Source organism: Acomys minous, assembly GCF_964271855.1.
Source record: "Acomys minous genome assembly, chromosome: 3".
In the NCBI taxonomy this organism is placed as follows: Eukaryota; Metazoa; Chordata; class Mammalia; order Rodentia; family Muridae; genus Acomys; species Acomys minous.
In genome coordinates this window covers 107757126-107776685 of record NC_140485.1, presented here as the reverse complement: position 1 = coordinate 107776685, position 19560 = coordinate 107757126, and the positions used below count along the sequence as shown (strand labels likewise).

The following is a 19560-nucleotide window of genomic DNA, read 5'->3' as shown; positions in this document are numbered from 1 at the left end:
ACTGAAGACACCACATACCTTGATTTTAAGATATAAAGAAGTCAAAGTGACAGTGAGCTGGAAGTTTCCTCCCTGTTGGCTACTTTTCATAGTGTCAGAAGTTGCCATGCAAAGAATCAGAAAAGGCATCAGTAGTATTACATACAATACCAACCTGCAAGGGAAGCTATGAACTTTGGGCAACTATTGATATGCATGACTTTTATGGAGATAGTCAACCCCTCTCTGATTTGTTTTAGGGCTTTGTCTACTAGGGGCAATCTATGCCCAGTATCATGGACCCAGCCAAAAATCAACAGCTGAGGAAACAGCAGGTCGTGGGTCCTAGGGAACTACTTAATTATTTTGCTGAGCTAGCATCAAAGAATGTTATAAACGCTACTCCACGCAATGAACAGAGAAACCTCTCATTCCAGCTAATGGTTATCAATACAGAGACTAATGGCTACTGAGGAAAAGTTCAAGTGCTCAGCCTTGAACAAGACATTTCTACTACCAACAACATAACCAACTTCACCGTGGCTCAGGAAACATAATGGAAGAAGAAAAAGAAAGAACAGAAGAACCAGAAGATATGAAAATACTATCATCTGGGAAGAACATGGCCACTGCACTCAGGAAGTCAGAGTAGATACATTTGCTTGCACTGTGTCTACCCAAAAATGGGTGTGTCAACAGTCACGGATGTATTGGAAAATGGATAAGCTAGCTTGTCCTCTCACTACTGAACTGGCTGCTGATAAATTCTGGGAGGAATGGAGTATTCTTTCGTTGTATGCTCACTGGTGAGGCCACTAAACTCCAATGGACAGTTCCAAAGACATGAGGGCTGAGAGAGACTGATAGAAATAGGAGGTAAATAAGAGTAACTGACAAAGAAAGACCTATTTGTTTTTTAAAAGCACTATCTTATGATAAACTATTGCTTTTATGAAAAGAAAGCACCAAAAGACTAATGTTTGCATGGTATAACCCGTCATATAAACAAAATGAAAGAAAAATCCACATGATCACCTCATTAGATGCTAAAAAAAAAAAAAAAAAAAAGCTTCTGACAAAATCCAACATCCCTTCATGATAAAAGACCTGGAGAGATCAGGGATATAAGGCATATACCTAAACTCAGTAAAGGCAATGTACAGCAAGTCAGTGGCCAACATCAAATAAAATGGAGAGAAACTTAAAGCAATTCCATTAACATCAGGGGAAAGATAAAGCGTCCCACTCTCCCTGTATCCATTCAATATGGTACTTGAAAGTTTAGCTAGAGAAATAAGATAACTAAAGGAAATCAAGGGGATACAAATTGGAAAGGAAAAAGTTAAAGTATCACTATACACAGATGATATGATGGTATACATAAGTGACCCCAAAATTCTACCAGGGGACTCCTATGGCTGATAAACACCATCAGAAAAGTGGCTGGATAAAAACTTAACTCAAAAAATCAGTATCCCTCCTCTGTACAAATGATAAATTGGGTGAAAAAGAAATTAGTCAAACAACACCTTTCACTACAGCCACAAATAATTCAAAATATCTTAGTACAATTCTAACCAAAGAAGTGAAAGACTTGTATAACAAGAACCTCAAATCTTTAGAGAAAGAAATTGAAGAATATATCAGAAGATGGAAAGATCTCCCATGCTCATGGATCAGTAGGATTAATATAGTAAAAATGGCCATCCTACCAAAAGCAATCAATAGATTCACTGCAATTTCCATCAAAATCCCAACACAATTCTGTACAGTCCTTGAGAGAATAATACTCAATTTTGTATGAAAAAGTTAAAAACCCAGGATAGTTAAGACAATTCTATACGATAAAGGAACTTCTGGAGTTACCGCCATCTCTGATTTCAAACTGTATTACAGAGCAATAGTAATTTTTTAAAAAAACTGCATGGAATTGGCATAAAAACAAACAGGTTGATCAATGGAATCATGTTGAAGACCCAGAAACCCACACACTTATGGGCACTTGATTTTTGACGAAGCCAAAACCATACAATGGAAAAAAAGGAAACATCTTCAACACATGGTGCTGGTCTAACTGGATGTCTGCATGTAGAAGAACGCAAATAGGTCCTGTCTATCACCCTGCATGAAATTTAAGTCCAGACAGCTCAAAGACCTCAACATAATACTGAATACACTAAAACTGGTAGAAGAGAAAGTAGGGAATAGAACACCAAGAGCTCAGGCTCTAAGATCAACAATTAATAAATGGGGTCTCATGACACCGAAAAACTTGTGTAAGGCAAAGGATACCATCAGGCACAGAATGAGAAAAGATTTTCAGTTATCAGAAAAAGTGGGGAAGAGCCTGGAACACATTGGCACAGGAGACAACTTCCTGAACAGAACACCAACAGCCCAGGCCTTAAGGTCCACAATTAATAAATGGGACCTCATGAGGCTGAGAAGCTTCTGTAAGGCAGGAGACACTGTCAACAGAACAAAGCGACAGCCTACAGACTGGGAAAAGATCTTCACCAACCCTGCATCTGACAAAAACATAAAGAACTCAAGAAATTAAACAGCACCAAACCAAATAACCCAATTGAGAAATGGGGCTTGGAACTAAACAGAGAATTCTCAACAGAGGAATATCAAATGGCTGAGAAACACTTAAAGAAATGCTCAACCTCCTTAATCATCAGGGAAATGCAAATCAAAACAACTCTGAGATTCCACCTTACACCCATCAGAATGGCTAAGATCAAAAATTCAAGCGACACCAAATGCTGGCGAGGATGAGGAGAGAGAGGAACACTCCTTCATTGCTGATGGGAATGCAAATTACTACAGCTACTTTGGAAATCTATCTGGCACTATATCAGAAAACTTGGAATAGGGCTTCCTCAAGACTCAGCTATTCCACTCCTTGGAATATACCCAGAAGATACTCCAGCACACCACAAGAAACTTTGCTCAACCATGTTCATAGCAGCCTTATTCATAATAGCCAGAACCTGAAAACAGCCTGAGTGTCCCTTAGTAGAAGAATAGATAAAGAAACTGTAATACATTTACACTATGGAATACTACTCAGCTATTAAAAACAAGGAATTTCTGAAGTTTGTGGACAAATGGATTGAACTAGAAATGATCATAATGAGTGAGTTCACCCAGAAGCAGAAAGAGTCAAATGGTATATACTCACTTATATCTGCATACTAGCCCAAGGGATATGTCCCATGAAAGTCTTCACTTACCAGGAAAGTGGGACAGAGGAAAGGACATCTTATTGGGACTCTAGGTGAGAGAAGCATGGAAGAATGGGGAAATAGAAGGATCCAGAGGATCCTAGAAGACTACAAGAAGAACACTATGATGGACAGATCTGGGCCCAAGGGTCCTGCTCAAACTATGGCACCAGCCAAGGACAAAATGTGCAGTAAACTTTGAACCCCTACGCAGATCTAGCCAATGAACAGGACATTCTCCACAATTGAGTGGAGAGTGGGATCTGACTTTCACATGAACTCTGGTGCCCCATATTTGACCACATGATGGTGGAAATGCAAACCTGAACAACTACTTTGGAAATCAATTTGGCAGTTTCTCGGAAAACTGGGAACAGTTCTGCCTCAAGACCCAGCTATACCACTCCTGAATATATACCCAAAAGAAGCTCCATCAAAGAAGATCACCAGTGTTCATATAACAGCTTTATTTGTAGTAGCCAGAGAGTGGTAATAATCTAGTTGTCCTTCAACCAAAGAATGAATAAAGAAAATGTGGTTCCTTTACACAGTTGAGTACTACTCAACCATTAAGAACAATGACATCATGAAAGTTTCAGGCATATGGATGGACATAGAAAAGATCATACTGAGTGAGGTAACCCAGACCCAGTAAGAGAAACATGGTATATATTCACTGGATAACCAGTACTTTATGGCCGATATTCATGCTACAATCCACAGACTCAAAGAAGCTAAGTAGCAAGGAAGGTCCAAGGAAGGATGCTTGAATCACAATGAGAAGGGGAAATAGATTAGACATAGGGGATGGAGGGAGGGAGGGAGGGGATTGATTGGGGGAAAGAATGGGTATGGGAACAGGAGGAATGAAGTAGGAGGATGGAGGGAGAGAGGATTGGGAGAGACAACTGGATCCAGGCAGAGGGCCCTTCTGGGATATGCTCAAAACCTAGGACAATGAAAACTTCCAGGAAGCTATGAGGGTGACACTAGCTAAGAATCCTAGCAGTGGGGATACGGAACATGAACCAGCTATCTCCTGTAACCAAGCAAGGCTTCCAATAGAGGGATTGAGACACCAACCCAGCCACAGAACTGTATACCCACAGCTTGTCCTGCCTACAAAATGTGTAGAAGTACAAGGTGAAGCAGAATTTGAGGGAGGGCCCAACCAATGATTGGCCCAGCTTGAGACACGTGCCATAAGAGAGAGCCCTCTCTTGACACTATTAATAATATTCTGCTACACCAGCAGACAGGTGCCTAGCATAACTGCCATCAGAAAGGCTTCACCCAGCAACTGGTGGAAACTGAAAAAAAAAAGTCCCACAGTTACACATCAAGTGAAGCTTCGAGAATCCTGTGGAAGAGGAATAAGAAGGAATGAACTAGCCAGAGAGGTCAAGGTCACCACAAGAAAACCTACAGAATCAACTAACCTGGGCACACAAGGGCTCATAGAGACTGAACTGCCAATCAAAGAGTATGCATGGGATGGACCTAGGCCCTCTGCACAACAACAAATGTGCATCTGGGTCTTCATGTGAGACTCTTAACAGCAGGATGAGGGGCTGTTTCTGACTACATTTCCCCTAACTGGATAGCTTTGTCTAGTAAACAGAAGATGAGCCTGGTCTTACTGCAACTTGATTTTGCCAAGGCTGGTTTGATAATCCATGGGAGGCCTCCCCTTTTCTGAAGAGCAGGCAGGGAGGAGTGGATGAGGGGAGGAGCTGAGAGGGAGGGACAGGGAAGAGAGGAGGGAGGGGAAGCTGCAATCTCAGGATATAAATAACTAACTTTAGATAGATTAGATAGATAGATAGATAGATAGATAGATAGATAGATAGATAGATAGATAGATAGATAGATAATGGATAGATGATAGAATAATCTTATGATAGACTACTTGTTTTTATAGTAAGTAAGCATCAAAACATCATATTCAGCTATTTGGGATGTATATAGGGCACTACAGACCTCACTGTAAGAAATCTTTTAAAAAATCATTGAATATAAGGTAATTATTTATTTTGTGGGGACAGAATGGGTACAGGCGTGCACATGCTACATCTTATGGTAGATCAGAGAACAATGTTTGGGACCAACAGAGTCCCAGGGGTCAAATTCAAATATCAGGCTTTGTGACAAGAAACTTTATCCCATTGCCCATCCTGCCAGCTCCTAAGATTAGAAAACTTTTTTTGGAAAGTTAAAGAGGTCAATAGCTTATGTACCTTGAATCTGTGGCATGTGCATTGCTGTCTTTGGTAGCACTCCATGGCTGTCTCACCTTCATTATAAACATATTGTTCTGACAGTCACCTGAACTGAAGTTTATAAACATTCAGAGACAGGCAAATTACAACAGGAAGGATATATTTTAGGTCAAATGATCATTTTAATTTCTGAAATCCACAATAAAAGCATGTTGAAGAAAAGCAATTTAAATTCGCAAAAGCCTAGTTTGGATATTCCCTCACGGAGAAGATTTATCCTTGCATTACCCATAAGAATCTCAAATGTTATTGATATGAAAACATTACAAAATGTAATTTGAATCTGAAATATGTTCCAAGGGGGTGATGAGTTTGTATGTTGAGCCAATCAATCATGGCTCCAGTAAGGACAAAACAGGAGACATATTGTTCAAGAAACATACGTGGTCCTTCCAAACTGTCAACATCCTTATTCCAAAGGGAATGAAATAAGGCACACCACAACATACGTAAGGAAGAGGCTCTGCCTTGCAAGTTTTCAAGGGGAAGTCTAGCCTTTCAAAGGATATTCAGTATCTTACTCCAAAAAGGAAGCCAAACAGTCTTATATAAATAAATCGTTCTAATTTTCAAGTCTGAGAAAAGAAACATTAAATAGTTCCAAGCTAACTGCATTCAGAGGGCAGGCCAATAAGCACTCTTGACTTCCTCTGGTCCTCTGTTGTCAAACATGTCATATTGTCACCATTAGCAACGCAGCAGGCTCTTGCTTAACAGAACATTATTACACAGGCTCCTGCCAATGCCTGTAAAATACCATTCAGAGACATAACATCTGCTAAAAAATTCATCTCTTCAGAAATCTTATCATCATTTTCTTTCAGATGATAGTTGTTGGTGGTTATATATTAAGGTTCACTGCAATGAGATATTTCACTTGTTCATGTTTGGGCTTTAAAACTAAATTGTGTGAGTTCAGCCATTGCTGTTCTTCCCTTGTGTACCAGGAAAGAGTCATGAATAAAAACTAGCACATTGTTGTAGCTCCTGACTCCCGACAGTGCTTCCCAAAATAGCATGAACCAAGGCTTGAATCAGTTGAAAGAAAAATGCAGAGCACATAATAAGAGAAAATCACAATTCTACCAAAGGGCACTATACCATGTAAACCATTGCTCTCAAACGAAATTAAACCTTCTATAATGTGTTTAAAAAAAAAAAAACATTGACTACTCCTTATTCACTGTGTAGTCAGTGAGAAGGAATTGAACACCTCTTGAAGCCCATCAGTTATAAAATCAGTCTTCCTTGTGGAGGATAATGCACCTCCGAATTCCTAATTTGGTGTAATTTTTATTTAATTTGAAGTCTTAATGTAAAACGTATAGCTATACAAAATACAAAATAAAAGTGGTAACTGTTGTTTCTTTCTCTAACCCTAGCTTCCCTTTGTACATAGAAGAAGTTATTGAATATTGCTAAGCTTTCATTTCCTTTTTAAAAGTTAGAGATAATATGGTTGACCTCATAGCACAAAATGTAAAGTGTATAGGCGTGTGCTGAACATAGACTCCACACACTGGTATTAACTTCTATGATACGTGCAGATTTTATTTTTCCATTCTATATAAACTTATTCTACCTTTGATGCTTGAACCTTTCCACCATATAGTCTTAATATCACAAAAAAAATTATAAGGTTAAAAAATGAAATAAAGTGTAAAAATTTTAGCAGGGCTAGGTCAATAACGAAAGCAAGAGGAGTAGATTAGTCTTAGCTGCTAAGAAGGCCTTGTTCTGCCATACAACAGTGAACTATTTCTCATCTCACCTTTCTAGAAATTGTTTCGTTTTTTTTCTTCCACTCCTTCTTCCAGTCTCCCCAATGTAGAAATAGCATCTGGCTCCTGCTCTCCTCATGGAGTAGCTCACAGAGTTCCAGCATCAAGTGTTTGACTTTGGCCTAAATTGTGTGAGTGATGTCCTGTTGTTGGCCTCAGAGCCAGTGCCCTCCTCATCTTCCTAGTTGCTATGTAAATATCAGCACTTCAGTATCCCTTGTAAACTGAAATATTTCTTATTAATGGAACTTATCCCAGTGTGGCCCAAACCAACTCCCCCTCTGATCTTGTCTGCATTAAGCACTTGGTGAATAATATCTCAGTTATTCCACTTCCTTTTGACTCTACGTTTATTCAGCAAAACCCTCTATTCCTTCCTCTATATATCCGTGCACCTCTCACAGCCAATGACTCATTTCCACTAGCATCCCACTTCTATTGCCTAATAAAAAGACCTTCTGTCTCTTCTTCTTTATCTCTTCTCCTTCTGTTCTGGACATCTTGCCTACTTTCTCTTGTGCGATTGGACTTCTGGACACCCTGCATATAACAGTGATCGCCCACGGCTCTTCCAAAATCCCACCATTCACTTAAAAATCGTGCTTTTTTACCTTACAGACTCTCACGCAATAACTCACCCCAGACACTGAGATTTGGTCACATGGCAGTCCCCCAAAACACTAGGGTATTTCTCTCCTCTTCTTTCTTTTCAGTCTATTGAGGATGCCACTGATTTCCTTATGTCCAAGTTCTGTCTTTCTCACCTCCACCATGTTCTGCTCTGTGACATTTTCTCCGCCTATTTGAGACTTTGACACCTTTTTCCACTATGAATCTATATCTCACAGGATATTTTCTCAATGTAATGCCACTTTCTGTCTTCCGTCCAACAGTAACATGCCCTAAACACTCAGGTCTCAAAAAGCACATGCAAAAATCAAATTATTTCCCAAAGACAAAAAGTACAGTGTGTATTTGCCCAACACAGAAGAAAACAAGTTGCCATCACTTGGTGTAAATATTGGGCTACATCATTCACTTCAGGCTACCTAGATAGTAAACAAGAGTTATATAATATTGCTTAGTGGAGAAAAAAAGTTGCAGCCTTGTGGGGTTTTTTTGTTTGTTTGTTTGTTTGTTTTTTAATTTAAAAAGTTAATTACTAGAAGTAAATTACAAAAGGGCTTTTTAAAAGATTCAAGGTGACTAGATAAGCCTTTCCTGCCTCTATCCAAGCAATTTTTGGTCATCTCATGGACCACATTTCCCCTCCTAGAGTCCACAGCATCACTTCAGAGTAAAGAATCAGCTGAAATGGCAAGTGGGTTCTGTCCTCCATTTTCCAACCTTTTCAGTATCACAAGGGGAAGGCTAGCTAGCATCCCAGTATTCTGCACAGCACAACAGCCAGCAATTTCCCTTTGTCAATAAATCAACAACCATTATTAAACCCTTCATTAAAGTTAGCCCAACCCCTCAGTTTTCATTAAACCACATTTTTCTAATGTTGAAAGCATTTTCTGTTGGAAAGGTGCTTGAGCTTTAAACAAAGGTAAAGAATTGGCTTTATTATGCTGCAGTGTGTCATTACTGCTGACACTGAGGAACCTATCTAGATGTTTTATACCTGCACGTGGTAATAATAATAATTATTAATAATACTTCTATCTAGATAATAGTTAAGATTTCCAAAGCAATTTCAAATATATTATCTTAATCTTGACATGGTAATGGAGTCTTATCACAGGTTTGATTCTATTATTTTTGCAAAGGAGAATATGGGTCTCAGAGAATTTAAAGTTTTCCCAGAATCTTCATGGGAAAAAAAGAGGAGACCCTGGATTAGAAGCCAGTGTCTGTTTGTCACCACTTAGAACAGGCTTCTTCCCATTTCTTTTTGTTTCTTATACATACGACACAGTTTAATGGAGTTGATATGCATTTCTGTGTCAGACTATGTCAGACTATAGGGGATCAAGAAGTCAGCACCATCATGGCACCTTCCTGTTGAGCCAGGCACTTTCCAGCCTAACCAGAGTAAGGGATGTGGTAGAGGAAAACCAGCAGCATATCCAAAAGAGCCAGCAAAACTAAACAGAGAATTCTCAAGAGAGGAATATCAAATGGCTGAGAAACACTTCTCGACCTCCTTAGTCATCAGAGAAATGCAAATCAAAATGACAGTGAGATTCCATCTTACACCCATCAGAATGGCTAAGATTAATAACTCAACTGACACCACATGCTGGCGAGAATGTGGAGAGGAACACTTCTTCATTGCTGGTGGGAATGCAAACTAGTACAATCACTTTGGAAATCTATCTGGCGCTTTCTCAGAAAAATGGGAAGAGGGCTCCCTCAAGACCCAGCTATTCCACTCCTTGGAATATACCCAGAAGATGCACTACCACACAACAGGGACATATGCTCAACCGTGTTCATAGCTGCCTTATTCATAATAGCCAGAACATGGAAACAGCCTACGTGTCCCTCAGTAGAAGAATGGATAAAGAAACTGTGGTACATTTACACTATGAAGTACTACTCAGCTATTAAAAACAAGGAATTTCCGAAATTTGTGGACAAATAGATTGAACTAGAAATTATCATAATGAGTGAGTTCACCCAGAAGCACAGAGAGTTAAATGGTATATACTCACTTATATCGAGACACTAGTCCAAGAGGTACGTCCCCATGAAAAACTTTACCTACCAGGAAAGTGGGTCAGAGGGGAGGACATCCTATTGAGACTTTAGGTGTGAGAAGCCTGGGAGAATGAGGAAATAGAAGGATCCAGAGGGTCCTGGAAAACTACAGGCGAGTCTGGGCCCTGGGGTCCTCCTCAAACTATGGCACCAGCCAAGGAAAATATAGGCAGTAAACTTCGAACCCCTACCCAGACTAGCCGATGGACAGGACATTCTCCACTGTTAAGTGGAGAAGGAGATCTGACTTTCACACAAACTCTGGTGCCCCATATTTGACCATGTCCCTTGGATGGGGACTCCTGGTGGCACTCAGAGGAAGGATAATAGGTCACCAAGAAGAGACTCGATACCCTATGAGCATATACAGGGAGAGGAGGTCCCCCTCAGTCACAGACATAGGGGAAGGGAGTAGGGGGGGAAGCGGGAGGGAGGGAGGAATGGGAGGATACAAGGGATGGACTAACAACTGAGATGTAATATGAATAAATTAATTAGATTTTAAAAATGAAAACAAAAAACAAAAAACAAAAGAGCGAGGATGGGAGTGGCTGAGATTAAAAGCTCTGGAAGTAATAAAGTTCCTGAAGTTTCCTTCTGCCTGGCTTCTGTGCCTGAGCAAAACTTAGCTGCCTCAGCCTCACTTGCATTTTCCTGCTGAGGAAATGGAAGTAAGAGCAAGAGAACCACTGGAAAAGTGGGGGGGGGGGGGAGCATTCACCTGTTGAAAGAAAATAAAACAGATTTCATGCTAGAAAAACACAAACACACCAGGAAGCCAGCTAGCTACTCTAAGCAAATGCCGTTCACTACAAACAGTTCTTGCTTTCAAAACATTTTTTCATCTTACCTTTTTGTCCCCTCCTTCTCTCTACAGTTTGAAGTTTAAGCAAGTTTTTTTTTAACTATTAAGGTTGATTTAGATTGGTAACTATCTACACATGAAAAAAAGTAACTAATGTACTTACTAATCAGAGAAATTATAAGTCCTTAACCTAGAGTATGCAAGATGCAGAATTGTTTTTGAATGGATAAATAGATGGATAGATGGATGGATGGATGGATGGATGGATGGGTGGATGGACAGATGGATGGATCAGCAGTGGATAGATGAATGGATGGATGGGTGGGTGGAATGGAACATTAAGAATAAATTTTGTTAACTAAATAGATGATGTTTTCCCTACACAAACTGCATAATACACAGCTGCTCCTTTGATGCCAAATTCCAATCGTAACATACAGTATCTTCGTTAAAGATCTGGGACCCAACTGAGGCTTAGTGCCTTGAATTTTCACACTTTTCTCCAGAGAAAGTTGTATGTCTCTTAACTTTACAAAGCAAATCTATGCTATTATATTTTTTCCTTAATACTTGCACATTTTTAGATAAAATGCAAGTAGCTGACAGAAATTATTTTTAAATAAAATTGAATGAAATATTGATAATTCAGTTGCATAGCTTACTATTATAAGGGCATAACACACAAGATGTTAACACTGTTAATTATAATAGTGAAGTTACATACCCACTCCAGACAAGGTTAAAGGAATGTAATCTTGTTTTGCGGGGGGGGGGGGGCATTTTTCCTCTCAAATGGAAGGAAATCATTCATTCAGTAAGCATAACCTGCCTATGTACCATGTTGACTCCTGTGTTGATACATCTCTCAATGCTCCACTTGAGTCATTCTGTAGTAAGTTAAGTCCTTTGGTACTCTTCACCCTTGCTTAAACCTGAACATTTGAATCACAAACAGCCTAGACCAGACCTAGTCCGCATGCTAGTGAGGGTTGCTTCTCTCGTTTTTTTGCTGCTATTTCAGAATTAGTCCACTAGTTGCTGCATAATCGTCCCAGTTTTAAGAGACTGTCCTATTTATTTCTCAGGATTCTGTCACCTTATCCCTTTACCATTTCCCAAGACAGCTTTTTCTATCACCTTCAGTTTGCCATGGTCTGTACCAGGAGTAAAGTTTGGCATCTGCAGCTGTTTCCAGAATGTTGTACAGATAGCTTCCTTGCAGCTATAGGAGCTCTTCTGGAATGGAAATCCTATACAATGCCCATCTGCCATTGTTAGCTTTGAAGTAATACACACACACACACACACACACACACACACACACACACACACACACACCACCACCACCACCACCACCACCACCACCACCACCACCACCACCACCACACAGCAATGCCTTCAGGATTGTGAAGGTGAGGTGCCTTGTCTGTAGTTCACATGATGGCAACAATTCCTCTACTGAGAAAAATTCCAATAAGCTGACAAAGGAAGCTTATTGAAACTTTCTGTAAATGTGTCTTCTTACTTTTCTGGTGAATTGTTTTGACTGGATTAATCTCTATTTAGTCATTTTTGTTTTTTCTTCAATTTATATATCTTAGTGCACTTTTAAAATGATGAAATCATTGTACATGGCACTAAATCAAGGCAGTGTGCTCTGTGGCTATGTTTTTAAGTATTAGGTGACTGGTTTAGTATTTGCATTTGCTTTGAACCTTTACAACACTGTTCTGAGAAATAGGAGCATGATCATAATGTGAAGAGGGGCAACAAATAGCTGTCCGCTTACATGTTTTCTTTTCTAAGGGAAAGCTGTACAGTACTAACAAATACACAAGCTAAATGGGCAGGTTTCTGGATATTTGAAGGATCACAGCCATGTCTGAGCAGTCTGCTTTCTACCACTTCTGAAACCTTAATACTGTAGTGATAGTCAGTCATTATGACAGGACAAGAGCAAGATGGTCAGCACACTCTCAATTATCACTGCCATAAGAATTCTTTAATTATAGTTACATTTAGTTAGTTGTTTTCCAATGACTCATCCAGGTTCCAGATAAATAACTGAAATATAAAGAACTGTTCTGCAAGCCTGTTGCAATCTACATATGTATTCATTGTGAGCTAACTGACAATGTATAAGCCAAGTCAGAATATGTCATTTTGTATTTCCTATGACAAAATTTCATTCATGAATGCCTCCAATTATAATTAATTGTCCTTGCATGGATTTCTCTCTCTCTCTCTCCCCCCACATCCATCTCTCTGTCTCTCTCATCATGTTTGTGTGTGTGTGTGTGTGTGTGTGTGTGTGTGTGTGTGTGTGTGTGTGTGCATATATGTGAGATGTACTCTCTACAGACACAAGCAGAAGTGAGAGTTGACAGCCTTTGGTTGTCCTCATCTCCATTGTGTTTGAAAAGGGGTTCCTGTAGTGCTACCACTGTGTACACCAAGCTGACCCATGAGCTTCCAAGGACGCTCCTGTATCATATTCTTACAAATCAGAGCACTAGGCTTACAGAGTCATGAGCTATGTGTCTAGCATTGACATGGATGTTGGAATCCAAAGTAAAGTCGCCACATTTTTGTGGCTAGTGCTTTTACACACTGAGCCATCTCCACAGGTTTTATCTGCAGATTCTAACTTCTTAGATATTTGTTCTTATGATCTGAGGTCTATCCTGCTTTCTTTTTTCATTCCAAGCTTTGCTTCTACAAGAAGCTATCTTTTTTTAGCTTCACGGACCATTATCCCCAGACTCTTGACAAAATTCAGGTGAACAAATTGAATTTCTCTACTGAGTCCTAAGCAGGACACTATCATTGAAGAAGCAAACGATGCATATGTTATCTGTGGTCCTGGGAGGACTATGGCTGTCTAATGGTGCAGAGTGACTATCAAAAAGCTTTTAATTTCCTTGTGTTTACTTCTAGTTTCAGAAATTATGTTTAAATAGCCTGAACGGAAGAAGACAAATTTGGTGAATCTACCAAAGTACAGCCTGATTGATGAAATGTACCAATCATTTGAGCCTGTTCTAGTCTTTTTTTAAAAAAGAACCAAGACCAAAGCAAAAGCCACTTTGACATTTTAGAATTTTGAGTCGCATTATATTTATTATGAAGTGGTTACACTGCAAATATTGTGCTTCAAATGGTCCTTTTGATAACTCCATGCCTCACCAAGTTTTTGGAAATGGTTGTCCAAACTAACCTGTACTATATTTCAGTAGAAGAAGTCAGCTTTGTTTATGCTTGCCTCCCCCAGACACTTATGAGACCAGAGTTCTGCAGAACTCCAGAACTTTTCTTCCTTATTCAATGTAGGAGAAAACTGATTACAGATAAACCCTACTTAGAATTTTTAGTAAGAACCATGTAACTTTAACTTGAATCAGGATTCTTTTTGCATTTCTCTCTCTAGTATAAGTGCTTCTGTGGCCAGATTAACTTTCCGTAGACTTGACAATTTTTTTTTCAAAATTGACACTCTTTCTTTCTACTTCTGTACTTGGAAAATTATATATAATCCTTTTCTCCTTAAATTATGTAGGTTGCTGATTTTTCTCAATTTCTTAAATTTCCCTATGTAATTATTTACACTCACCATGTTCTTTCCTTAAAATATTACTTTTTAAAGATAGCTACTCAACTCAAAGGATATGGTCAGAATTAATTGCAAACATGCCGTTTTCTTGAACTCAGGTGATTTGGGATTGTCAACATGAGGAAAAGAAGAGTGGGTACCTAAGTCACAGAGCAGGAGAGGGCTGAGGAATAGGAACATGTGACACATACATCTAACATATCAATATTACCAAGGGTATCATAAAAAGAACGTACCAGAGACTTCTATGGGAGTCAGCAAAAGTAAGTATGGTATTAGGGACAGAAAGAGAAGATCCAGTCTGAGATGACACAGGGAGGGCCTAGCACTGTGAGAGACAGCTTTTCTTTCATTTCAGGCCACAGATTCAAATACTATTTAAGCCCATATCCTAAAGATGAAGGCTTTCAGTGGATGCCAAGATGCAGGACTGTCTATCTGCAATGCTGCCCAGGAGCATTTGTAGATTTGAAAAGGGAAGGAACTATTTAATGAGTAAAGATGGAGGAAAATATCTGGAATTCAGACAAGCCCTAAACTGTGCGTTCTTTTCCTACTGTTGTGTTGTGCCTTATGCATGATAACTGGCCCTCTTCAGCCCCAGAAATGGCACCCTAGCGCTAGTACACAGACCTGACACTACACAGCCAGAGAACATGGCTTCTCATTTTTAATTTTAACTACACAATCATTTATTATTAGGTATCATGTTGTATCATCTTATTGAAAATAAATTGTACATACCAATCAATAGATTCCTTCCCACTATAGATTTCTAGGGAGAGCTTTGATTATTAATAGTTCATCTTTTATAGTAATACATGCACTAACCACTGAAGCACATATTCTTTCCTATAGCTAAAATAACCCTTCTTATACCCATGAGAACTGTAAGTAAAATTCATCTAAGTATGGCTTATAACATGTGAGTAATATTTATGCACTTAGAGGAAAAACAGTCTGTGTGTGTGTGTGTGTGAGAGAGAGAGAGAGAGAGAGAGAGAGAGAGAGAGAGAGAGAGAGAGAGAGAGAGAGAGAGAGAGAGAGAGAGAGAGAGAGAGAGAGAGAGAGAGAGAGAGAGAGAAATCTGGCCATCTGAAGAGTTCAAACAGATTCAAGACCTAGTTAAATATAAAATGTCCACATATCAACTATGGCTCACCATAGCATAACACTGTAGCTCAGTTAATAAATTTCCAGTCCAACTGATTGATATAAGGAATATATGAGGTTCTTGATAAGTTTTATTTTACATTTTAATAAACACAACTGGTTCACACAACTCTGCCGTGAAGTTCTTACTTTAAAAACAAAACAAAGCTCAAAGAAAGCATTAGTCAATGGGTGGAATTTCATAGTCCTTTGGATTTTCCTACCTGACCAGAAAGGTAATGTCAGACCACAGGACTACCCAGAGCAAAGGGGACTCCATCCCACTCAACAGCTAATCCTGTGAGTGAGTCCATAAACTCAGTGATTCTTCATAAAACAAGTAGTCTTTCCACTTACTACCTCTCAGTGTAGAATTATAGGACAGCAGGACAGATTTTTAAAAAGGGGGGAAACCCATTAAAATATCCATTTACATTTTAACATACTAATACTCTCAAAAGTCTGTCTGAAAATCTGTTAGAGCTCTCTTTAACTGCAGAAGTCATTGGCATTGCTCCTGAAATAGTTTAAACTAGCCAGATGCATCCAAAGGCACCATTCACAGAACTAAAAAGACACCAAATGCTGTAGCAACTAGTTTTGTAAATACTATGAAATATGTTTAACTTTACATTTGACGGAAACTACCTTACCCAAGAGCCTTTCGTGATTTTTTTTGTGTCTTTCAGCCTGAGGAAACAGTTGTGACATCACTGTTTGCATTTCTCTACAGTAAAGTAGAGGAAGTGAGAATATTACTGCTATCCTACTACACAACCTCTGAGCTCATAGTCTACCAGCTGATGGGCCTTAAAGTTTCCCACTTCGAAAAGATGAAAAATCACATCAGACAGGAAGCGTAGCCTTCAGATTAGTGACAGGTGTAGAACACGAACGAGAGTCAGCCTTTATTTTCAGTGTCACTAACCATGCTTAGCGACAGAGGGTACAACTCTTCCTTCTCATTGAAGTGACACATATCATATTAGGCCTTCATCTACACATCACCAAGCAGAACCGTTCCCAAGCAATAAAACTGCTTGTTCTTGGTTATGCACAAGGCTGTTGGAGAGATATAAAATATCACCACTAGGGAGAGAGAGAGACAATGGTGACAGTGATGGGGACGAAGAAGACTAAGAATCTCTTGAAGAAGAAGGAAAAAGTTGTCTCTGGTCTCACCTTGCTTCTCTGCTTTAGTAAAGATCAGGATTTAGAAGCCAAAGGTTTTAGCGGCTTTATTTAGTAGCTATGTGGTTTAGTTCTCAGAATAATATTATGGCCTGGGAGCACATAAGGCTGGAGAAGAAATTGATAAAGAAGTAAGAGCTTTAAAAGTAAAAATGCGAGTTCTTCAGGGGAAGCCCAGAAAAGCTCATTTCTCTCTGCCATTTCCCCTTTGCCCTGCAGCCAAATAAATAAAAGCATCGAAATTGCAACACTATGAAATCCCTCTAAGTAAATCCCCCCCCAAAAAAATACCAAAAAACAAAAAACGAAGTGTCAAGAGATCATAAGTAAAACTCTGGACTCAGAATTTACCTGCTCTGATCCCAGTTTGCAGCAAAAAGGACTAGAATCTTCCTCCCATAGTGGTCCAGGTTGGCCAGGCCCCCAGGAAAGCCATCCTTCAGGGCCTGCTTGATGCCAGGGTCAGTGGCCTTGAAGCTTTTGAACATATCCAGGTTCTGCTGCCGATATTCAAAGTACTGGGCCAAGAGGCGGAAAGCCTCGAAATGATGAAACTTCCTGGCCCGCAAGAAGCGTAAGATGAAAGCGTCATCGGTGCGCAGAAAGCCAATGTCCGGCCTAGTGATGACCATGTCCCTTACTTCTTGGATGTCCTGGTGCAGAGTGTCTGGGTTCTCATTGAGTTCCAGGCGAGCTTTCTCCAAGGTCTCAGGAGAGAGACCAGCTTGTAAATGAGTCATTGTTCCCTTGTAGCCAAGCTGTCCCCTCCGAAGCTCTCCTTGTGTGTCCAACTATACACCTGGCACTTGCTACCTCCACACCACAATCTGGCCCCCCAGTTTTCCTCGCTGCTGTCTGCTTCCTTTCCTGTACAGGAAATGGTTCTTCTTCTATGTTCAGCCAAGTACCCTGTTGCTCCTGCTTCCCCCCCCCCCAACAGTTTTTTTTTCTGGGGAGTGTCTAAACTCCTACCCTCAGCACCCCTAAAAAACAATGTCTCCCATCAGAAGTGGGCCTCAGGGCAGGCCCTGCAAACCTGCCTCTTGTCCTTTACCTCTCAGAATATAGAAAGAAGGAACCCCTAAATCCATCTAGCACGGGTGCTTCGGGTCTTGGTTCTGTCTTCTTTTCTCGTCTTGCAAGATGTAAGGAAAACAACCCCCACGCACATCTCAGCCCCAGCTCTGTGATGCTGCTGCTGGTCCCTGCTGAAGGATGTGCCTGCCAGGGATAAAGACGGGAATTCTGATTAATAATAAGGTAGCTCTTCAGCGCTCAGCTCCAGGGCGGGGAGGGAGCATCTTCAGCAGAAAGAAAGATAGAAAGAGGAAGCCCAAGGAGCTCCTTTCTCTCTCTGCTTATTCAAAGATGTTATTTTTACAGGACAATCTTTGTGTGATTTTTACTTTAGGTTATTACGATCCAATTTAGGGGAGACTGCAGACAGCGCACCCTCCTTTCCTCCCCTCTTCCACACACCGTGATCTCATAAGGCTCCAACTGGGTTTTGAGTACCTTTGACACGGGGCGTGGGCTCCCCCACCCCACCCCAGCCCCCAACTTCTGCCAAGATTGTGGAGGATAATGATAAGGACAGGAGGAGACATCTCTGGGAGCAAAGATGTCAAAACCAGGGTGGGTGCAGGGAGTTGTGGAGAATGAAATTAAAATGTCTCTATCTTTCCTATAACCCCCCAAAGCCAGAAAGAAGAAAGAGCAGCCAGTTCCTACCAGCAAAGCCAGAGGCACGGACGCTAAGCAATGCGGCACTCCCCGGCATCCATCAGCCCTGGCTTCCGCGGAGGTGGTGGCGGCAGCGGGGGCGACAGCAGCATCAACTCCTCTCAGAGGGATCGAGCAAGCAGAGAGAGCCGGTGGCTGCGACCCGGGATGAGGATTGTACCTCAGTCTCAGCCTCAGCCACCTCATTCAAGGACAGCCCGCCGCCTGTGCCAGCAGAAAGGGTGGAGACAGGCAAAGCTAGGACCACTGCTGTCCCAGGTCCTTGCCCGGCCCAGCCATTTTCGCCTTCGGGTGAGGAAGGAGGGAGGAAACTGAAACGCCGGGACGAAGCAGGCCACGAGGGCTGCGACTGCCTTTACCTTTGTGCGCCCAAGCGGTGGCACTGGAGAGGCCCGCACCAGCTATCCCAGGGCGCCCAGAGCCTCTGGGTCCCGCGCGCCCCTGGGGCTGCCGCCGCCACTCCTGCGCCCGCTGCTGTTAAAAGAGGACTCGGCTCAGCCCAACTCCTGATTATCCCAGCAGAGAGCTCGCCCCGACGCGACGTAAACGCTCTAAGCGCTCGCGCACGCACTCTGCTCCTCTCTCTGCCTCTTAGGGGTAGGACCGCAATTTGGGAAGCATTCAAATATCCTTAGCCCCAAGTTTAGCCCGATTCAGGTCCCCAGGTCGCAGCCAGGGCTGGCTACAATTGGTCTGGAGGGACAGCCAACGCCTCCCAGACTCCCGACGCCCCTTGCTCACCCTTTGTGTGCAGGACCCCAGAGTGCCTGGTAGAGTAGCCCTTGCTCTTGCTCTGTAATTGAGGTGGATACATCTCCCCCCCCCCCCGTGAATAATTTTAATGAAGGAGTACAGAAACATTTTTGTATTTTCTGCTTTTGTTGTACGCAGAAATATCTAATTTTAAGGAAGACCACAGAGGTTCCAAGATGTTGGTGTTCACTCTCCCAAGGGAAACTTAGACTGATTTGTTTGGGGATGTAAACTCTCCCTGTTAAATTCCTGTTGAAAGGGATGAAAAAGACAGGCAAGGCAAAATCAACAATATCGACAAGAACAACACAATTGTCAAAGGCCTGGGGTT

The 19560-nt window shown here is 41.1% G+C and overlaps 2 protein-coding genes across 2 annotated transcripts in view; one reads left to right on the top strand and one right to left on the bottom strand.

The window, feature by feature from the left end:
- CLVS2 (clavesin 2) overlaps positions 1–17473 on the bottom strand; it is a gene marked incomplete at its 5' end in the record, with an annotated part of 86373 nt that extends 68900 nt beyond the window's left edge. Inside the window, one exon of the mRNA XM_084775821.1 lies at positions 17085–17473. Coding sequence (XP_084631947.1) covers positions 17085–17473 — 389 coding nt within the window. The remainder of the gene's footprint in view (positions 1–17084) is intronic.
- Positions 17474–17914: 441 nt separating this feature from the next.
- Positions 17915–19111, top strand: LOC311594236 (uncharacterized protein; the record flags this gene model as incomplete). The annotated part of the gene is made up of 2 exons (XM_084775823.1): positions 17915–17993; positions 18434–19111. The coding sequence occupies exons 1-2, from the start codon at positions 17949–17951 to the stop codon at positions 19109–19111; spliced, it is 723 nt and encodes a 240-aa protein (XP_084631949.1). The 5' UTR covers positions 17915–17948.
- Positions 19112–19560: the final 449 nt, after the last annotated feature.